Below are 18423 nucleotides of genomic sequence, written 5' to 3' on the forward strand. Positions count from 1 at the left end.
TCATGTTTGTGAGAGTCTCAGCTGTCCACAGAGGGTTCCTATTCTTGTGTAGCCCAAAACGTTTGGACGCTATAGACGTTTTTGGGAGAAGAACGATTTTTGTGAGAAGACCGTTTTTGGGAGAAGACCGTTTTTGGGAGAAGACCGCTCAAGCTTTGACACCATTCCACAAGCAACCAAGGCTCTCCAACATATCAAGAAAATAGAAAACTCGATAATAGTATGAAATCGATTCGAGATGTTTTCTGCCTGTTTTATTCTTATTCAGAGGATGAATCATGCGGGGAGGTAGATGGTAGATGTTCATGCTCTCCTGTCCTCAGTGATTCTCTCCTGTGATTCTCTCCTGTGGTTCTCTCCACAGAACAAAGGGACAGGATGTAGTTTTATAACTCAGCCCTAGCCTGGGGTTAACCAATTAGAATTCCTTGCAATAAAACTAGGCCAATGGCCAAATAACAAATATCCTATTTCAGGTTGGACCAATGAGAACGTGCCACACGTTCAGGACTGACATTCCTAACAGATGTTGAACTGAAAACCAACTATTTCCATTGATAATTCCCTATTGACCGTTAGTACTCTATTGACTTTTAGTGCTTTTGACTTCTTGTCCTCTGCGTTGTGTATTTATCTGCGTAATATTCTTACGTGATAATCAGAGAGTATATGTTGGAGAACATTGATTGCGTTTGGATTGTAGTTGGTCTTTTAGATTTGTCCCGCATGTCCAGAATGGTGTTCATGTCTGTCCCAATAACAAGTTGGAATTCAGTTAATTTAGCTTGCGTAGCTGGGATCTCACCTGTTTTAGCAGTTCGGTTACTCAGGTCTGGGTAGATGCTGATCCTCTTCTCTGCATTGGGTCAGATGCCTGGATTCCGCTGCAAGGTCAACAAATTGCTGCTTACTTCAAAGCTGTAGATCGGTACAATCATACAGCGAGCTGTTGCGGAGTTGACCCATGTGTTGCGCAATGTTAATCAGCGGCATGGGACACACCTTTCCTGCCAGAACAGTTCATAGAAAAGATTGCTTATGAAGGAATGCCCTAGCTTTCAAAGGAAACGTTTTTCTACAAATGTTTGTATGATCATTTATCTACCTCTTAGTATTGTCTTTAGATGCTGTGTCTTTAAATGTTACAGAAAGCTGTTGTCCTCTGCTTGCAGGCCGTCTGTCTCCAACCCACTCTTGTCTGGAGGATGGTAGTCACGTGACGGGCCAGTGCCCCTCCCAACCAGCCCCCCAGGCCCCAGGGTCCCAGAGCAAAGGTACTCCCCCCAAACAGGCAGGGGAGGGCACCTACCCCCAGTCCCCTCGTAGGCCCCTCCTTTGCGACATGGAAGGCAACAGACGGGAGAGGCCTGAATACGGTAACAAACAAAATGGCTGCCTGTCAGAGTTCAGAGGTCATCATCCCCCATAAACATGAAGTGACGTGATGTGAAAGTGTAGTCGTCCTGTCCTCCTGTCCTCACTGGCCAGAGCTATAGATAAAGACTTTGGCAAACTCCGTTTGGGATTCTCTAAAGAATGGGCTCCATTTTGACACCAAAAGTTCCTAGTCCAATTTGTGAGAATTCATTTGTTATTGAGTGTTTGGACGCAACACAAGGATAGTTTGCATAGGTCGGTTTATCTCCTGCTCCCCTCACTGCCATCCCCACTTTGGTGACTTCTGGTTCAAATCTGCTATTGTATAATGCTCATATGATCAATTCTCATTTCTCTTTCCTTCTCATCTCCCTCACCCTCTACCATCTCTCTTTATCTATCTTCACTCTTTCTCTTTCTCTTCCCCTCTCTCCCCTCTCCCCTATATCTCCCTCTCTCCAACAGGCTCCTTCGGGCAACACAAGTCTCACCCGGGCTCTGATGAGGTCATTAATTCCTCAGCTGACCCTCTGATCTTCAGAGTTCCATCCCTGGATGACCAATCCCAATGCTCTGACACTGAGGTTGACCATGACCTCAACAGCGCTGACCACAACCACAAACTTTCACGGTCCTGTACGTCCACCCAGCGACGTGCCACCGACACCTACACGGTCACCACTGAGTCAGGCCTAGACCCGGAACTGGAGAACGACCCAGACGGGACCAGCCGATGCCTGTCCTCCACTGCTCCCATCGGGGGGAACGATGGAGCTGACACCCCTCTGTCAGATGAGGAGCTGGAGAAAGATTTTGACGTAGAGTTTATGTGTAAGGAGACCTATGACATGGTGTGTAAGGAGAACCAGAGCTCAGTCTACGTTGAGTTCCCCTCCATCGAGCCCTCTGAGCTGGCTTCCTTCTCCAGCTACATGTCATCAAGCCGCTCTGATGTTCTCGACCAATCCCGAAGCACTGATCAGAGCCAGCGTCCAGGTGCAGCCAATGAGGTGGGCAATGACTCCAACTCTCCATCCTCAGACCCGGGCATTGCTGACATGAACGCCAAGCGGTGCTACACCACCTCAGACCAAGACCAGGAACTGAGCTCTCCCGGGTCAGACTCAGACATCGAAGGGGAGCTTGAGGCAGCATTTGCCTGCGGAGGACCCCTGGTCTCCAACATGATCTCCTCCATCTCAGAGACAGAGCTGGACCTGACCAGTGATGACAGTAGTAGTGGACGCTCCTCCCACCTCACCAACTCCATCGAGGAGGCCAGTTCACCCACCTCCGACCAGGAACTGGACCCGGACACCGAGTTAGAACAGGACAGTGGAATTGTGGGAATGAAGGTATCACTCCTCCTTGGCCAGCCAGACCCCATCAAAGAGGACTCACCCTTACCCTCACCACAACTTTTCTCCTCCACCCTGGCCACCCCCTCCCCTGCTGACTCCCTCGTCCTACCCCCAGAGCCCTATGATGACGGCCAGGCTCTGATGGGCCTACAAAGTGTAGATGATGATGATGATAATAACTTGCCCTATGAGCACCAGGCCGACCCAGATGAGACCCTGCCCCCAGCCCAGCGCTGTGAGGACAGCATGTCCAGACAGATGGTCCTCCAGATAGAACCAGACCACAGCCTGGAGAGCTTCAAACGCTCCTTCTACCTGCCAGTAGGACCAAGACTCATACCCACCCATGCTGACGACTACGATGGGAACAGTGAGGGAGGGTCCGAGTCGGAGAGCGAGGATGAGCTGAGCGAGAATTCAGACTCACCCTGGTTGCTAAGCAACCTGGTGAACAAGATGATCTCGGAGGGGTCTTATCCAATCAGCTGTCCTGAGGACTGTTTCAAGAGGTCAGTGTCCATCTCGGACACCATCTCACCCTCCTCGGATATCGAGCCAGACGCGTTCACCGAAGCCACGGACGAACAAATGCAGAAATCTGGGACGAAGAGATCGGAGGAGGAGGATAAAGAAGGGAGGGGCCTGAGGAAGGAAGGGAAGGAGAGAGATAAGAGGGAGAAGAGTGCAGAGCCACCCAAAGGGAATGCAGGGAAAGCAAACGAAAGATTTGGCTCCTGTCTGTACATGAACAATCCTACAGCTGACACCATCAGACCGGTGATCGTGGAGCGCTATGGCAACAGGGTATCCACAGACAACAACCACACTCAGGACTCTGAGAAAGACTTCACCAGCCCTAAATCAGGCAAAAACACCAAGAGGAAGGATGAAGAAAGGGATGATATTGTGGAACCTGATAATGACCTGATGATGCTGGAGGGGAGGAAGGAGCTGGACTCTCCCAGTCTGAGTGAGAGCGTAGCGAGTGACAAGGACGAGGGCCGCGAGATAGAGGCCAAGCCCACCGGACGCTCTACAGCCTCTCTGGAACGCATCACCACGGTCAAACACAGCATGACCCTGGACATCCCCACGGCCCAGACCAACCGATGCTTCAGCCTCACCTACTCCACCGACAACGATGAGGAAGAGGAGGAGGAAGAGGAAGGAGACTGCTCCCCGTTCCTGAGCTGCCTGAGGAAGCAGTCATCCTATCGTGGCAGCAATCAATACCTGGACAGCTCCCCGCCTATCGATGAGAGCGTCCGGGACCTCCCCCTGTCAAAGCAGGACCCCCCCCTGTGTGTGAGGGACCTCCCCCTGCAGGCCCTGCGGTCCAGGCCAGATGATGATGGTCTGGCGTACGACTCCATGAAGTACACTCTGGTGGTGGATGAGAACACTACACTGGAGCTGGTCAGCCTCAGGCGGTACGTACCTACGGAAAGGGCCCACCTTCATTAAGGTTTTATGTGGACTTCATTTAAAGTACATGTAGTTGTTTAATTACTAACCTGTGTGAACCGTGTCCCTCCCAGATGTACCTCAGTGCTGAGTGATGACAGTGAGCTGTCTACACTGTGTGATGATGACCCTCTTGGGACAGGGGAGGGGGAGAACGGCCTGGGGAACGGAGGGGTGCAGCCTGAACTCCTCAGCTCGTCAGAAGACTCCTCCCCCGAGGCTGACATGCATTTCTCCAAGAAGTTCCTCAACGTGTTTGTCAACAGCACCTCACGATCCTCCAGTAAGTAGGAAGCACACTAACAGACTAACTACAGTGCCTTTAGAAAGTATTCATACCACTTCATTCCACATGTTTTTGTGTTGCAGCCTGAATTCAAAATGGATTAAATAGGTGTTTCATTCTCACCCATCTACACACAATAACATGTTTTTAGATTTTTTTGCAAATGTATTGAAAATGAAATACAGAAATATCTCACTTACATAAGTATTCACACTCATAAGTCAATACGTGTTAGAATCACCTTTGGCAGCGATTTCAGTTGTGAGTCTTTATGGGTAAGTCTCTAAGTATTTTGCGCGACTGGATTGTACAATATTTGCACCATATTCTTTTTTTAATTCTTCAAGCTCTGTCCAGTTGGTTGTTGATCATTGCTAGACAGACATTTCAAGTCTTGCCATAGATTTCCAAGCCTATTTAAGTCAAAACTTTAACTAGGCCACTCAGGGACATTCAATGTCATCTTGGTGAGCAACTCCATTGTATATTTGACCTTGTGTTTTAGTTTATTGTGCTGAAAGGGGAATTCTGCTGAAAGGTGAATTTTAAGCAGATTTTCCTCTAGGATTTTGCCTGTGCTTAGCTCTATTCCGTTTCTTTTTTCATCCTAAGAAAACTCCCTAGTCCTTACCAATGACAAATATCCCATAACATGATGCAGCCACCACCATGCTAAAAAATATGAAGAGTGGTACTCAGTGATGTGTTTTGTTGGATTTACCACAAAAAGAATGCTTTCAGTTCTTTCGCACATTGTTTGCAGTTATACTTTATGCCTTATTGCAAACAGGATGCATGTTTTGGAATATGTTTTATGTACAGGCTTCCTCCTTTTCACTCTGTCATTTAGGTTAGTATTGTAGAGTAATTACAATGTTGTTAATCCATCCTCAGTTTTCACCTATCACCTATCACAGCCATTAAACCCTTTGCATGTCATGCCCTGACCATAGAGAGCCTGTTTTTTCTCTATGTTGGTTAGGTCGGGGTGTGACTAGGGTGGGTATCTAGGTTGTTCTGTTTCTATGTTGGCCGATGTCCAGTCCAGGCATGGCGTCCAGTCCCGCTCCAAGGCCGGAGCCTTCCTCTGCGCCGGTGCCCAGTCCAGGCACGGCGGCCAACTCAGCTCCATGGCCGGAGCCTTCCTCTGCGCCGAGGCCCAGTCCGGGCACGGTGTTCTACCCGGCTCCATGGACGGACCCGTGGTCTGGGCGGGGGCAAAGTCCCGCACCAGAGCCACCACCGATGCTGGCGGATCCACGAGCAGAGTGGGTACTTCGCCCTGCACCGGAGCCACCACCGACGCTAGATGCCCACCCGGACCCTCCCCTATAGAGTCAGGTTTTGCGGCCGGAGTCCGCACCTTTGGGGGGGGGGTACTGTCACACCCTGACCATAGAGAGCCTGTTTTTTCTCTATGTTGGTTAGGTTGGGGTATGACTAGGGTGGGTATCTAGGTTGTTCTGTTTCTATGTTGGCCTGGTATGGTTCCCAATCAGAGGCAGCTGTGTATAGTTGTCTCTGATTGGGGATCATATATAGGCAGCCATTTCCCCACAGTGTTTTGTGGGATCTTGTTTCTGTGTAGTTGCCTATGAGCACTGCTTGAGCTTCACGTATCGTCTATTCTTTGTTGTTTTGTGCGTTTCACTTAAATAAAATATGTGGAACCCAGATCACGCTGCACGTTGTTTCGAGTATGCTTCCAGTTCGTATGACGAGCGTGACAGAAGATCCCACCACAACAGGACCAAGCAGCGTGCCCAGGAGGAGATGGCATCCTGGACTTACGAGGAGATCGAGGAGAAAATATCCTGGACTTGGGAGGAGATCCATGTCAGGACACGAAAGCCTTCCGTGGAAGCAGACGCAGGGAGAGAAGGGAGGACAGCGATGACGCCAGTGTTCGCGGCCACAAGGACAGCCCAAAAGACAGCCCAAAAATATTTTTTTGGGGGGCACACGGGGTGGTCAGCGGAGCCGAGGAATGAGCCAGAGACCGTCAGGAAGTCGAAGGAGGAACTCGATGAAAGATTCCGGAGAGAGGTGGTGGCGATGAGAGTGCTGCAGCGTGGGCGTGCTGAGGAGCGTGACACCAGTCCGGTGTCATCTGCACTGGTTTCACGCATCTGGGCCTCCAGTGCGCCTCCCCAGTCCGGTACGTCCTGTGTCTCCTCCACGCACTTGCCCTGAGGTGTGTGTCACCGTTCCGGTACAATTTGTGCCGGTTCTACGCACCAGGTCTTCAGTGCGCCTCCACAGCCCAGTACGTCCTGCGCCAGCTCCCCGCACTTGCCGTGCGAAGTGTGTCATTGTTCCGGTACAATTTGTGCCAGTTCTAGGCACCAGGTCTCCAGTGCGCCTCCACAGCCCAGTACGTTCTGTGCCAGTTCCCCGCACTCGCCGTGCGGAGTGTGTCATCTGTCCGGGACAATTTGTGCCGGCTCTATGCACCAGACCTCCAGTACGCCTCCACAGTCCGGTACGTCCTGTGCCTGCTCCTTGCACTCGCCCTGAAGTGCGTGTCACCAGTCCGGTGCAACCTGTGCTGGCCCCACGCATCAGGCCTCCAGTGCGGCTTCACAGTTCGGCGACGGTTCACCGTCCAGAGCCTCCGGCGACGGTCCCCAGTCCAGAGCCTCCGGCGACAGTTCACAGTCCAGAGCTTCCGGCGACGGTTCACAGTCCAGAGCTTCTGGCGACAGTTCACAGTCCGGAACCTCCTACGACGGTCCACAGTCCGGAACCTCCTACGATGGTCCACAGTCCGGAACCTCCTACGACGGTCCACAGTCCGGAACCTCCTACGACGGTCCACAGTCCGGAACCCCCTACGACGGTCCACAGGCCGGAGCCCTCCTCTGCGCCGGTGCCCAGTCCAGGCACGGCGGCCAACTCAGCTCCATGGCCGGAGCCTTCCCCTGCGCCGATTCCCAGTCCAAGCACGGCGTCCAGTCCAGCTCCAAGGCCGGAGCCTTCCTCTGCACCGGTGCCCAGTCCAGGAATGGCGGCCAACTCAGCTCCATGGCCGGAGCTTTCCTCTGCGCCGAGGCCCAGTCCGGGCACGGCGTTCTACTTGGCTCCATGGTCGGACCCGTGGTCTGGGTGGGGGCAAAGTCCCGCACCAGAGCCGCCACCGATGCTGGCAGATCCACGAGCGGAGTGGGTACTTCGCCCCGCACCGGAGCCATCACCGACGCTAGATGCCAACCCGGACCCTCCCCTATAGAGTCAGGTTTTGGGGGGGGGGGGGGGGTACTGTCACGCCCTTACCATAGAGAGCCTGTTTTTTCTCTATGTTGGTTAGGTCGGGGTGTGACTACGGTGGGTCTCTAGGTTGTTCTGTTTTTATGTTGGCCTGGTATGGTTCCCAATCAGAGGCAGCTGTGTATAGTTGTCTCTGATTGGGGATCATATTTAGGCAGCCATTTCCCCACTGTGTTTTGTGGAATCTTGTTTCTGTGTAGTTGCCTATGAGCACTGCTTGAGCTTCATGTATCATCTATTCTTTGTTGTTTTGTGCGTTTCACTTAAATAAAATATGTGGAACCCAGATCACGTTAGTCCGAGTATGCTTCTAGTTCGTACGACGAGCGTGACATTGCCTCATTGTAAAATTCCAAAGCAGTTTCCTTCCTCTCCGGCAACTGAGTTAGGAAGGATGCCTGTATCTTTGTAGTGACTGGGTATATTGATACACCATCAAAAGTGTAATTAATAACTTCGCCATGCTCAAAGGGATATTCAAGTTCTACTTTTTGTATTTTTATCCATCTAACAATAGGTGCCCTTTGTGAGGCGTTGGAAAACCTCCATGGTCATTTTGGTTGAATATTTGTTTGAAATTCACTGCTCGACTGAGGGACCTTACAGATAGTTAGTTGTATGTGTCGAGTACAGAGATGAGGTGGTCATTAAAAAATGTTAAATGCTATTATTGCACACAGAGTGAGTCCATGCAACTTGGTATGTGACTTGTTGCTCCTAAACAATTTTAGGTACTAGCAAGGGGGATAGGGGCTGTAGTCAAACATATTATTGTTGTGATGAAAAAAGTGGTGAATGCAGCTTATATTTGGGGTTTCATACCATTTTGACTCTCATTTGATAAATCATATGATAAATGAGTGTCCATGTTAGCTCTCCCAAGCTGTAGCGTGATAAAAGATCACTGAACCATCATTAACCTCTCCATTCACTTCATTAATGAATGATCATATACATAATTAAAGGTCTATTACAAATGGGAAGAACAAGAATTTCATCAACATAAGTTATTTTGACAGATGCAGTTATCATTTATTTAGATTTTATTCAGAGAGGTCCTATGGGTTACATTAATGTACCGCCCAACAAGTGTATCGGTGTTCTCACTGGGGTGTGTGTTTACCTGTACAGGTACAGAGTCGTTTGGGCTGTTCTCCTGTACCATCAATGGAGAAGAGAGGGACCAGACACACAGGGCTGTCTACAGGTGAGTCATAGCATTCAGAACATCATTTACAGACATACGTACTGTGTTATATAAACAGAGAGCAACACAACAAGCAATCTGAAATCCTGATCAGACAAAAACCTGTGGTTATTGTAATGTTATCATTGTAAGAGAACATACAGTATTATAATCTCTTATCTGTTTGACTCTTTGTTCTTAGTCCCACACGTAATATGGACCGTAGGTGATATGGGACAAAGGATGGGTGTGTGCAGTAGGAGAATGTGAATCTGGTGAATCACCAGTGGTCTGGAGGGAGGGAGGGAGGTTGGGAAGAAGACATGGAGGGAGGAAGAGAGGAATGGGGAGTGAGAGGAGGGAAGTTGTCATGGTTACAGCTGTGGCCCTAGTGACACCGCAGGAGTAACAGCTATATAGCTATATAGAAAAGATGGCGCCGACAGACACGGTCGCCCTGTTTCTAGCTCCTAGCCAACTCAGCAGTTCGTTTTTGTGTTATTTCTTTAATTATTTGCTCAGAACGTTTCTAGTATTATTTCCTACTGCCCAAAATAACTTTTGCCTTCCCGAGGCAGTCCCTGCACTACACCAAAACGTTGACGCCAAAGGAGGGGGTGGGCTGCTAGTCAGACAGCGAGCAAACTATCCACTGCTTCCAAGTATATTATTCGCTAATGTTCAGTCCCTGGTCAATAAAGTAAATGAGCTCAGGGTGAGGATCTTCTTTCAGTGAGACATAAGGGACTGTAACATACTCTGTTTTACGGAATCATAGGTCTGTCCAGTCAGCGGGGGTTCTCCATTCATCGTGCACACAGGAAGAAAGAACTCTCAGGGAAAAACAAAGGCGGAGGGGTTTGTCTCATGATTGTGGTAACGTACAGGAACTCAAATCCTTTCTTTCTCCCGATCTGGAATAACTCACCATCAAATGCAGACTGCAATACCTCCTGAGATAAATCTCTTCGCTTTTTGTCACTGCAGTGTATATTCCCCCCAAGCCGACACTGTGACAGTGCTCAAGAAACTACACTGGACTTTGTGCAAACTGGAAACCGCCTATTCTGAGGCTGCATTTTTTTTGTAGCTGGGGACATTAATAAGGGACATCTGAGTAAAACGCTCCTGAAATGCTATCAACACATCTCATGTGCTACACATGGAGAGAACACTTTACTATTATTACTCTCCCTTCCGGGATAGTTATAAGGCCCTCCCCCGTCCTCCCTTCGCTAAATCAGATCATTCCTCCATCCTGCTCCTCCTTGCCTATAGGCAGAAAGTTAAATAGAAAGCCTCCATGGTAAGGACTGTTCAACGTTGGTCTGGCCAATCGGAATCTATGCTTGAAGACTGTTTTGATCATGCAGATTGGGAAATGTTCCGGGTTTCCTCTGGGAATAGTATCAACGTATACATTGACTCGTGACTGTGTTCATCAGGAAGTGTATAGAGGATATTGTTCCTACTGTGACGATTAGAACTTATCCAAACCCATCCCCATGGATTGATGGCAGCATTTGCACAAAACTGAAAGCCTGAACCACCGCATTTAACCATGGCAAGGTGACTGTGAACATGGACGTGTACAAACAGACCAACTATAACCTCTGTAAGGCAATTAACAGAGGTAAAATGACAGTACAGGGAGAAAGTGGAGTTGCAATTCAATGGCTCAGACATGAGACGTATGTGGCAGGTACAAAACAAGTGTCATTGCACTGCACACTGCCCTATCCGACCTGGATAAGAGGAATGCCTATGTGAGAATGCTGTTCATCTACTTTAGCTCAGCCTTCAACAACATAGTGCCATACAAGCTCATCACTAAGCTCAGTGCCCTGGGTCTGAACCCCACCCTGTGCAACTGATGGGCCGACCCCGATGGTGAAGGTTGGCAACAACACCTTCGCCATGCTGATTTTTAACATGAGAGCCCCACAGGGGTGCGTGCTGAGCCCCCTCCTGTACTCTCTGTTCAACCATGACTGAATAGCTACACACATATCCAACTCAATCATCAAGTTTGCTGACAACACAACAATGGTAGGCCTGATTACCAACAACGATTAGACAGCCTACAGGGAGGAGTTGAGAGCCCTGGCGGAGTGGTACCAGGAAAATAACATCTTCCTCAATGTCAACAAAATTAAGAAGCTGATTGTGGACTACAGGGGATAACAGAGAAAGCAAGCCCCATCCACATCGACGGGGCAGCAGTGGAGAGGGTCAAAAGCTTCACGTTCCTTAGCGTGCACATTCCTGAGGATATGAAATGGTGCCTCGACACCGACAGTGTGGTGAAGCTTCAACCTCAGGAGGATGAAGAAATTCGGATCGGCCCCTAAAACCCTCACTAACTTCTACAGATGCACCATCGAGAGTATTCTGTCAGGCTGTATCACCACCTCGTACGGCAACTGCACCACAGCAGGGCTTTCCAGAGGGGGGTGCAGTCAGCCAAACACATAATCGGTGGCACCCAGGACATCTACAGCACACGGTTTTGACGGGAAGGCCAAAAAGATTTTTAAGGACATCAGCCACCCAAGCCACAGCCTGTTCACCCCGCTACCATCTAGGAGGCGGAGACAGTACAGGTGCATCAAAGCTGGGACCGAGAGACTGATAAACATCTCCAGGCCGTCTGACTGTTAAACAATCATCACTAGACAGCTTCCGCCCGGTACCCTGCCCTGAACCTTAGGCACTGTCACTAGCTAGCTAACATCCAGTACTCTACCCTGCACCTGAAGCTTAGAGACTGCTGCCCTATATACATAGAGCCATTGAACACTGGTCACTTTAATAATGTTTACATACTGTTTTACCCACATTATGTTTATATACTGTATTCTAGTTATGGCTCATCCTATATAACTACACCTGTAAACACCTATTCATATCTGTCTATACACACCATTTATATGTATACATATTTATATTCCAAACTCTGACATGCTTGTTCTGTTATTGCTCGCTCTGATATTTCTTGATTTAATTTTTTAATGTTTTTTAATTTTGTATTGTTATTGTTAGATATTACTTCACTGTTTGAGCTAGAAACATAAGCATTTCACTGCACCCACAAATCTGTGTTTTATTTTGATTGAACCTTTATTTAACTAGGCAAGTCAGTTAAGAACAAATTCTTATTTACAATGACGGCCTACCCCGGCCAAACCCGGACGACGCTGGGCCAATTGTGTGCCTCCCTATGGGACTCCCAATTACGGCCGGATGTGATAGAGCCTGGATTCGAACCAGGGACTGTAGTGACAGCTCTTGCACTGAGATGTAGTGGCTTAGACCGCTGCTCCACTCGCCACTCGTTTCTTGGTGTACGCGACCAATAAACTTTGATTTGATTTATACTCACACCAGCCTGTCACCACCTGGGTATCACTCTGTGTGTGTTTGTGCCCCCTGTTCCACTCCTCAGTAACTGAATAGTTTTTATCTCCCATCATCCAGCACTTCTCCTCCCCCTTCTCTCTCTCCCTAAGTGTGTCTCTGCTGTTTCTTCAGCTAACAGCCTCTCCTCGGGGAGACACCTGATACCCAGACAGATGCTGCTTCCTCCTCACTAAAACCCAATCATGTGCGTGTGTGTCTCTACCCTCTGACCTCTGTCTCCTGCCCCCTACAGGTTTATCCCCAGACATGTGGATGAGTTGGAGCTGGATGTGGACGACCCTCTATATGTCGAGGAAGAGGAGGATGACTACTGGTACAGAGGCTACAACATGCGGACGGGAGAGAGGGGGATATTCCCAGCCTTCTACGCCCATGAGGTCATAGGGCAGTCCAAGGAGATAATGGGTGAGTAAAATATTAGGGGGGCAGGTAGCCTAGCAGTTAGAGCATTGGGCCAGTAACTGGAAGGCTGACCCTGCAAAACAACACATTTCACTTCACCTATCCCGTGTATGTTACAATATTTTATATTCATGTCTGGTAGAAGAACAGTTCTACTGGAAAATTCCCTTTCTATACGGAGTATGTCAAGTGTTGACAGTGTTTCATCACTGGAGACACATAACCTGAATGTCAATAAGATAAAATAAGATAAAATGCTTCCCATCTGATGTCACTTCCTGCGTGTGCACTTCCTGTAGGAATGAAGAGGAACCCAGCCTGGATGGACAGTTTCAGTGTTCAGTTCCTGGGTTCTGTGGAGGTGCCCTATCACCAAGGCAATGGCATCCTCTGTGCTGCCATGCAAAAGGTAAACAGGAAATGCATCACTCTGGGTTGGGTGAACCTACAGGTCATAGGGTCCTCAATAGTCTGAATGAGACAGTCTTTAAATAATAAAGTTGATCTGTATTGAACTCTCTCTTACTTCTCTGTCAGATTGCGATAGCGAGGAAGCGGACGGTCCATTTGCGGCCCCCCTCTCTGTGTGAGCTGGAGATCAGTCTACAAGGGGTTAAACTGGTGATGAGCCTGGAGGATGAATACGACACTATGGATGAGGTGAGAGATGAAGGGATGAGAGATGGGGAGGAGTGTAAGTAAGGGGTGCAGGGGAAGGGCGGGAGGTTAAGGGATGAGTGCAACAAATGTCATAAAAATGGCAGACACTCTTGAGCGACTGTAGTGCATTCAAACGGAGGCTGAAACGACCACGTAGTATGAGCATCTCTCTCAATTTCAATTTCAATTTAAGGGACTTTATTGGCATCAGAAACATATGTTTACATTGCCAAAGCAAGTGAAATAGATGATAAACAAAAGTGAAATAAACAGTAAAAAATGAACAGTAAACATTACTCACAAAAGTTCCAAAAGAATAAAGACATTTCAAATGTCATATTATGTCTATATACAGTGTTGTAATGATGTGCAAATAGATAAAGCACAAAGGGGAAATAAGTAAACATAAATATGGGTTGTATTTACTATGGTGTTTGTTCTTCACTGGTTGCCTTTATCTTATGGCAACAGGTCACAAATCTTGCTGCTGTGATGGCATGCTGTGGTATTGGGAGTTTATCAAAATTGGATTTGTTTTCAAATTCTTTGTGGGTCTGTATAATCTGAGGGAAATATGTGTCTCTAATATGGTCATACATTTGGCAGGAGGTTAGGAAGTGCAGCTCAGTTTCCACCTCATTTTGTGGGCGGTGTGCACATAGCCTGGCTTCTTTTGAGAGCCAGGTCTGCCTTTGGCGGCCTTTCTCAATAGCAAGGCTATGCTCAAGGAGTCTGTACATAGCCAAAGATTTCCTTAATTTTTGGTCAGTCACAGTGTTCAGGTATTCTGCCACTGTGTACTCTCTGTTTAGGTGCAAATAGCATTCTAGTTTGCTCTGTTTTTTTTGTTTTCTCATGATTTGGTTGGGTCTAATTGTGTTGCTGTCCTCTCTCTCCAGTTTGACAGATGTAGTCACTTCTTCCAGATGAAGAACATCTCTTTCTGTGGATGCCATCCAAAAAACAATTGGTATGAAAATACATGTTGAGGATACATTTCATTAGACGATACACAACAAGAATATCAACTTGCTTTATTTACACTTCACCTAATTCCCCCTCTCGCTCTCTCCTCAGCTACTTTGGCTTCATCACTAAGCACCCCATGCTGAACAGGTTTGCCTGCCACGTCTTTGTCTCCCAGGAGTCAATGCGGCGTGTGGCCGAGAGTGTTGGGTGAGTCACACACAGTACCTCAGTGTCTCCCTCATGATTCTCATTCCTTTTTAAGCTCTGCTTGTAAACCTAGGGATGAGTGATAAGGAAAGCACTCTCTGGTACCCTGCCTCTCCACAGCATTATTTGTTTTATTGAAGTTGTAGCATTGGCTGTTCTCCAGTATTCTAACAATGCTTTCACACATCTCCCAATCTCTGTCATTACTGCTGATGTGAAAAAAGTGGCATACTGTGGTAGGAATAATAATGGTGGAAACCATAGCCTACCTATTAAGCCATTTAGTTCAGTTGGCACAATGGAGAGGAGAAGAAAGTACATTAAAAAGTAGAGAGAGAATGAGCTGGAGTTTATAATGACGCAGTTCCTGTCCTGTTAATCTTGTACGAATCAGGCATATCAGGTTTGAATTATTAAAGACGGCCATTGTTCAAGGTCGACACAGCCGAGCAGAGGGCAGAGCAGGGATGGGCTGGTGAGTGAGTCAGTGTACTTTTATTTAACTAGGCAAGTCAGTTAAGAACAAATTCTTATTTACATTGACGGCCTACCCGGCCAAACCCGGACGACGCTGGGCCAATTGTGTGCCTCCCAATTACGGCCGGATGTGAATCGAACCAGGGTCTGTAGTGACACCTCTAGCACTGAGGTGTAGTGCCTAAGACCGCTGTGCCACTCAGGAGCCTAAAATGGGGAATGATGGTATGGAGAAATGTTTACTAAGCTGAGGCTCATCTTGGACTAGAATCATGATGTTAGTCTGGCTGAGACATTATTGCTGGGTGATTTAGTTGGACATCTGTTTGCTAAGCTAATCCCTCTGTTGTCTGTCTCCCTCTCTAGGCGGGCTTTCCAGGAGTATTACCAGGAGCACCTGGAGTACGCCTGCCCCACTGAAGACATCTACCTGGAGTAGAGCAGGCAGGAAGCAGGAAATGTTGCCATGACAACAGTATTCTCTTCTTCTTCCTGCTGCTGCTTGTATGTTTATCAATCTCAATCACCAGAGGACGCTGGTGGGTCTTCTCTCCATTGCAAAAATACCCCCTATATCTCTCTCTAAAACTGAAATGTTAATTTCAGTTCTACAGTATGCTACGTGTTTTATTTATTGATTCATTTGTTTGTTTATTTTCCCTCTTCTAGATGGATTGCCTGTTTATTTGACTTTTTTTCCCTAAGATACAGTTATAGGAATAAGAGGCTTGGCACCTGTTATTTTAGATATGACGTATCCTCCTCGATTAAAAAAAACAAGTACAACAATTATATTCCTACTACTGCTATTTCACATGTTCAAATGCATGGTTAGGAGGGTAATGCACACACAGAGCTATTAGGACACAAAACCAGCTCAACATTGAATAGGACCTGGATCATATTATTTGGTCAGATATGGTTTGGTGTAAATATACACTACCGTTCCAAAGTTTGGGGTCACTTGTTTTTGAAAGAAAAGCACATTTTTTTGTCCATTAAAATAACATCAAATTGATCAGAAATACAGTATAGACATTGTTAATGTTGTAAATGACTATTGTAGCTGGAAACGGCAGATTTTTTATGGAATCTACATAGGCGTACAGAGGCCCATTATCAGCAACCATCACTACTGTGTTCCAATGGCACGTTGTGTTAGCTAATCCAAGTTTAGCATTTTATAATGCTAATTGATGATTAGAAAACCCTTTTGCAATTATGTTAGCACAGCCGTTTCCAGCTGAAAACTACCTAGAAGGTCAGCATGCCCGGAGTCACCTCTTCACTGTTGACATTGAGACTGGTGTTTTGTGGGTACTATTTAATGAAGCTGCCAGTTGAGGACTTGTGAGGTGTCTGTTTCTCAAACTAGACACACTAATGTACTTGTCCTCTTGCTCAGGTGTGCACCGGGGCCTGCCACTCCTCTTTAAATTCTGGTTAGAGCCAGTTTGCGCTGTTCTGTGAAATGAGTAGTACTCAGCGTTGTGTGAGATTTTAAGTTTCTTGGCAATTTCTCACATGGAATAGCCTTAATTTCTCAAAACAAGAATAGACTGACGAGTTTCAGATGGGAGTTCTTTGTTTCTGGACATTTTGAGCCTGTAATCGAAACCACAAATGCTGATGCTACAGATACTCAACTAGTTTAAAGGCCAGTTTTATTGCTTCTTTAAGCAGTACAACAGTTTTCAGCTGTGCTAACAATTGCAAAAGGGTTTTCTAATGATCAATTAGCCTTTTAAAATGATAAACTTGGATTAGTTAACACAATGTGCCATTGGAACATAGGAGTGATGGCTGCTGATAATGGGCCTCTGTACGGCTATGTAGATATTCCATTAAAAAATCTGCCATTTCCAGCTACAATAGTCATTTACAACATTAACAATGTCTAGACTGTATTTCTGATCAATTTGATGTTATTTTTATGAAAAAAATTTGCTTTTCTTTCCAAAATTTCTAAGTGACCCCACACTTGTGAATGTTAGTGTATATTTGTTCAATATCGACAAACTGCTGTTCGACTGGTAGTGAGATTGAAGCGAAGTAGAGCGAGAGTACAGTTATCTGACTTGGTCCGAGCTAACCCCTGTATCGTATGAGACATTGTGTGTTCTGTAAATATATGTATAGGCAGTAGAGAAATAGACACCTCATGCATATAAACTATGTAAGTAGCATCCACAACCAATAATCAAACAGGAGGAAGACAAAGAAAATGAAATGGGAAGGAAGAGAGGGATGATGTTTTAGCCCAGTGTTTATCAAACAGTGGGTCGGGAACCATTGGTGGGAGTGGGACCTATTTCAGAGAACTTATCCTTTCACTGGTTTGTTCTGTGGCTTATGCCTGGTTACATTTCTCTTCTGTAGTCCCTTCCCCTATCTTATTTGATGTCCACCATTTTGAAATCCATAGTTTTGAAATTTGCTGGCGTCAGATCAGAAAGAACAGCAGTAGTCATCTCTCATTGGAAAACAACTCCTCTAATCAAATCTCCAGACACAGCTGAGTGTCAGGAAGAGGTTGCTATGGAAACTGGGGTGATAACTGTCAGCGCTTTGGGAACAGAGCGAGAAGAAAAAATGATTTCGCTTCTGGACTTCTAATGGTGTAAATACAATATTATCGAAATGACCAATGTTATATTCCTTTCCATCTTACCCAACAGTGAAGTGTCCTGATGTACAGATACTACACAATGTTTAGAGATAATCAATCTGAATATCAGGTCGAGGACAGTTGGTCCTCTTCAGGAGAAGCCATAATTCCACAGTTCTGATAGTTCAACACTACTCCCTCACAGGAAACACTATTGTACAGGTGTGTCGGTCTGTTTAAGTTGATGAGTACACTGAGAATAAGGCCACAGTAAAGACATGAGATAGATAATGTTAGAACTGAGTGGTGTATTCTTCTCGTGTCCCTCCACCTTCTCTTTGAGGTGGATCAGGTCAGAATTAGGGTAGAGTTTAAGTTAGAATTTTTTTTTGTTTATTTGGTCTGAGCAGTACAGTTTTAGAAGTTGATTTTACAATGTCTAACGGCTTATATTCTGCTTGAGAAATGACCTTTCCAAATGTACTCCTTGATTTTCCTCTGGTCATAGGTAAGCCAATATACAGTACATGGTTTGCTTACTTATAGTAGGACATTATACTTTTTAGTTGTCTTTTTCCAGTTCAATTAGCATACTGTAGACTACAGTGCAACATCAAACAGATGGAGTATAGAGAAGTGGAAAACAAAGAATGAATTGAAATAACAGGCATCCTACTGCAATCCCCAATATCAGGTTGAGTACAGTAGAGTAGATGAGGGACTCGCTTCTAGACCCAGA

General features: G+C 46.6%; 1 protein-coding gene across 2 annotated transcripts in view; it reads left to right on the forward strand.

Annotated features, from left to right (window-relative positions):
• The window catches only part of mapk8ip2 (mitogen-activated protein kinase 8 interacting protein 2), a 151016-nt gene extending 134934 nt beyond the window's left edge, over window positions 1-16082 (forward strand). The window contains exons 5-14 of one of the 2 annotated variants that reach the window (XM_029758631.1): window positions 1173-1376; window positions 1843-4168; window positions 4277-4485; window positions 8887-8962; window positions 12594-12766; window positions 13063-13172; window positions 13301-13423; window positions 14323-14393; window positions 14501-14599; window positions 15443-16082. In XM_029758631.1, the coding sequence (XP_029614491.1) occupies window positions 1173-1376; window positions 1843-4168; window positions 4277-4485; window positions 8887-8962; window positions 12594-12766; window positions 13063-13172; window positions 13301-13423; window positions 14323-14393; window positions 14501-14599; window positions 15443-15515 (3464 nt within the window). In that variant the 3' untranslated portion in view covers window positions 15516-16082. The remainder of the gene's footprint in view (window positions 1-1172; window positions 1377-1842; window positions 4169-4276; window positions 4486-8886; window positions 8963-12593; window positions 12767-13062; window positions 13173-13300; window positions 13424-14322; window positions 14394-14500; window positions 14600-15442) is intronic. The other variant, XM_029758632.1, reaches the window with a different exon arrangement.
• The last annotated feature ends 2341 nt before the right edge of the window (window positions 16083-18423 follow it).

The sequence above is a fragment of the Salmo trutta genome, chromosome 7 (assembly GCF_901001165.1).
Source record: "Salmo trutta chromosome 7, fSalTru1.1, whole genome shotgun sequence".
In the NCBI taxonomy this organism is placed as follows: domain Eukaryota; kingdom Metazoa; phylum Chordata; class Actinopteri; order Salmoniformes; family Salmonidae; genus Salmo; species Salmo trutta.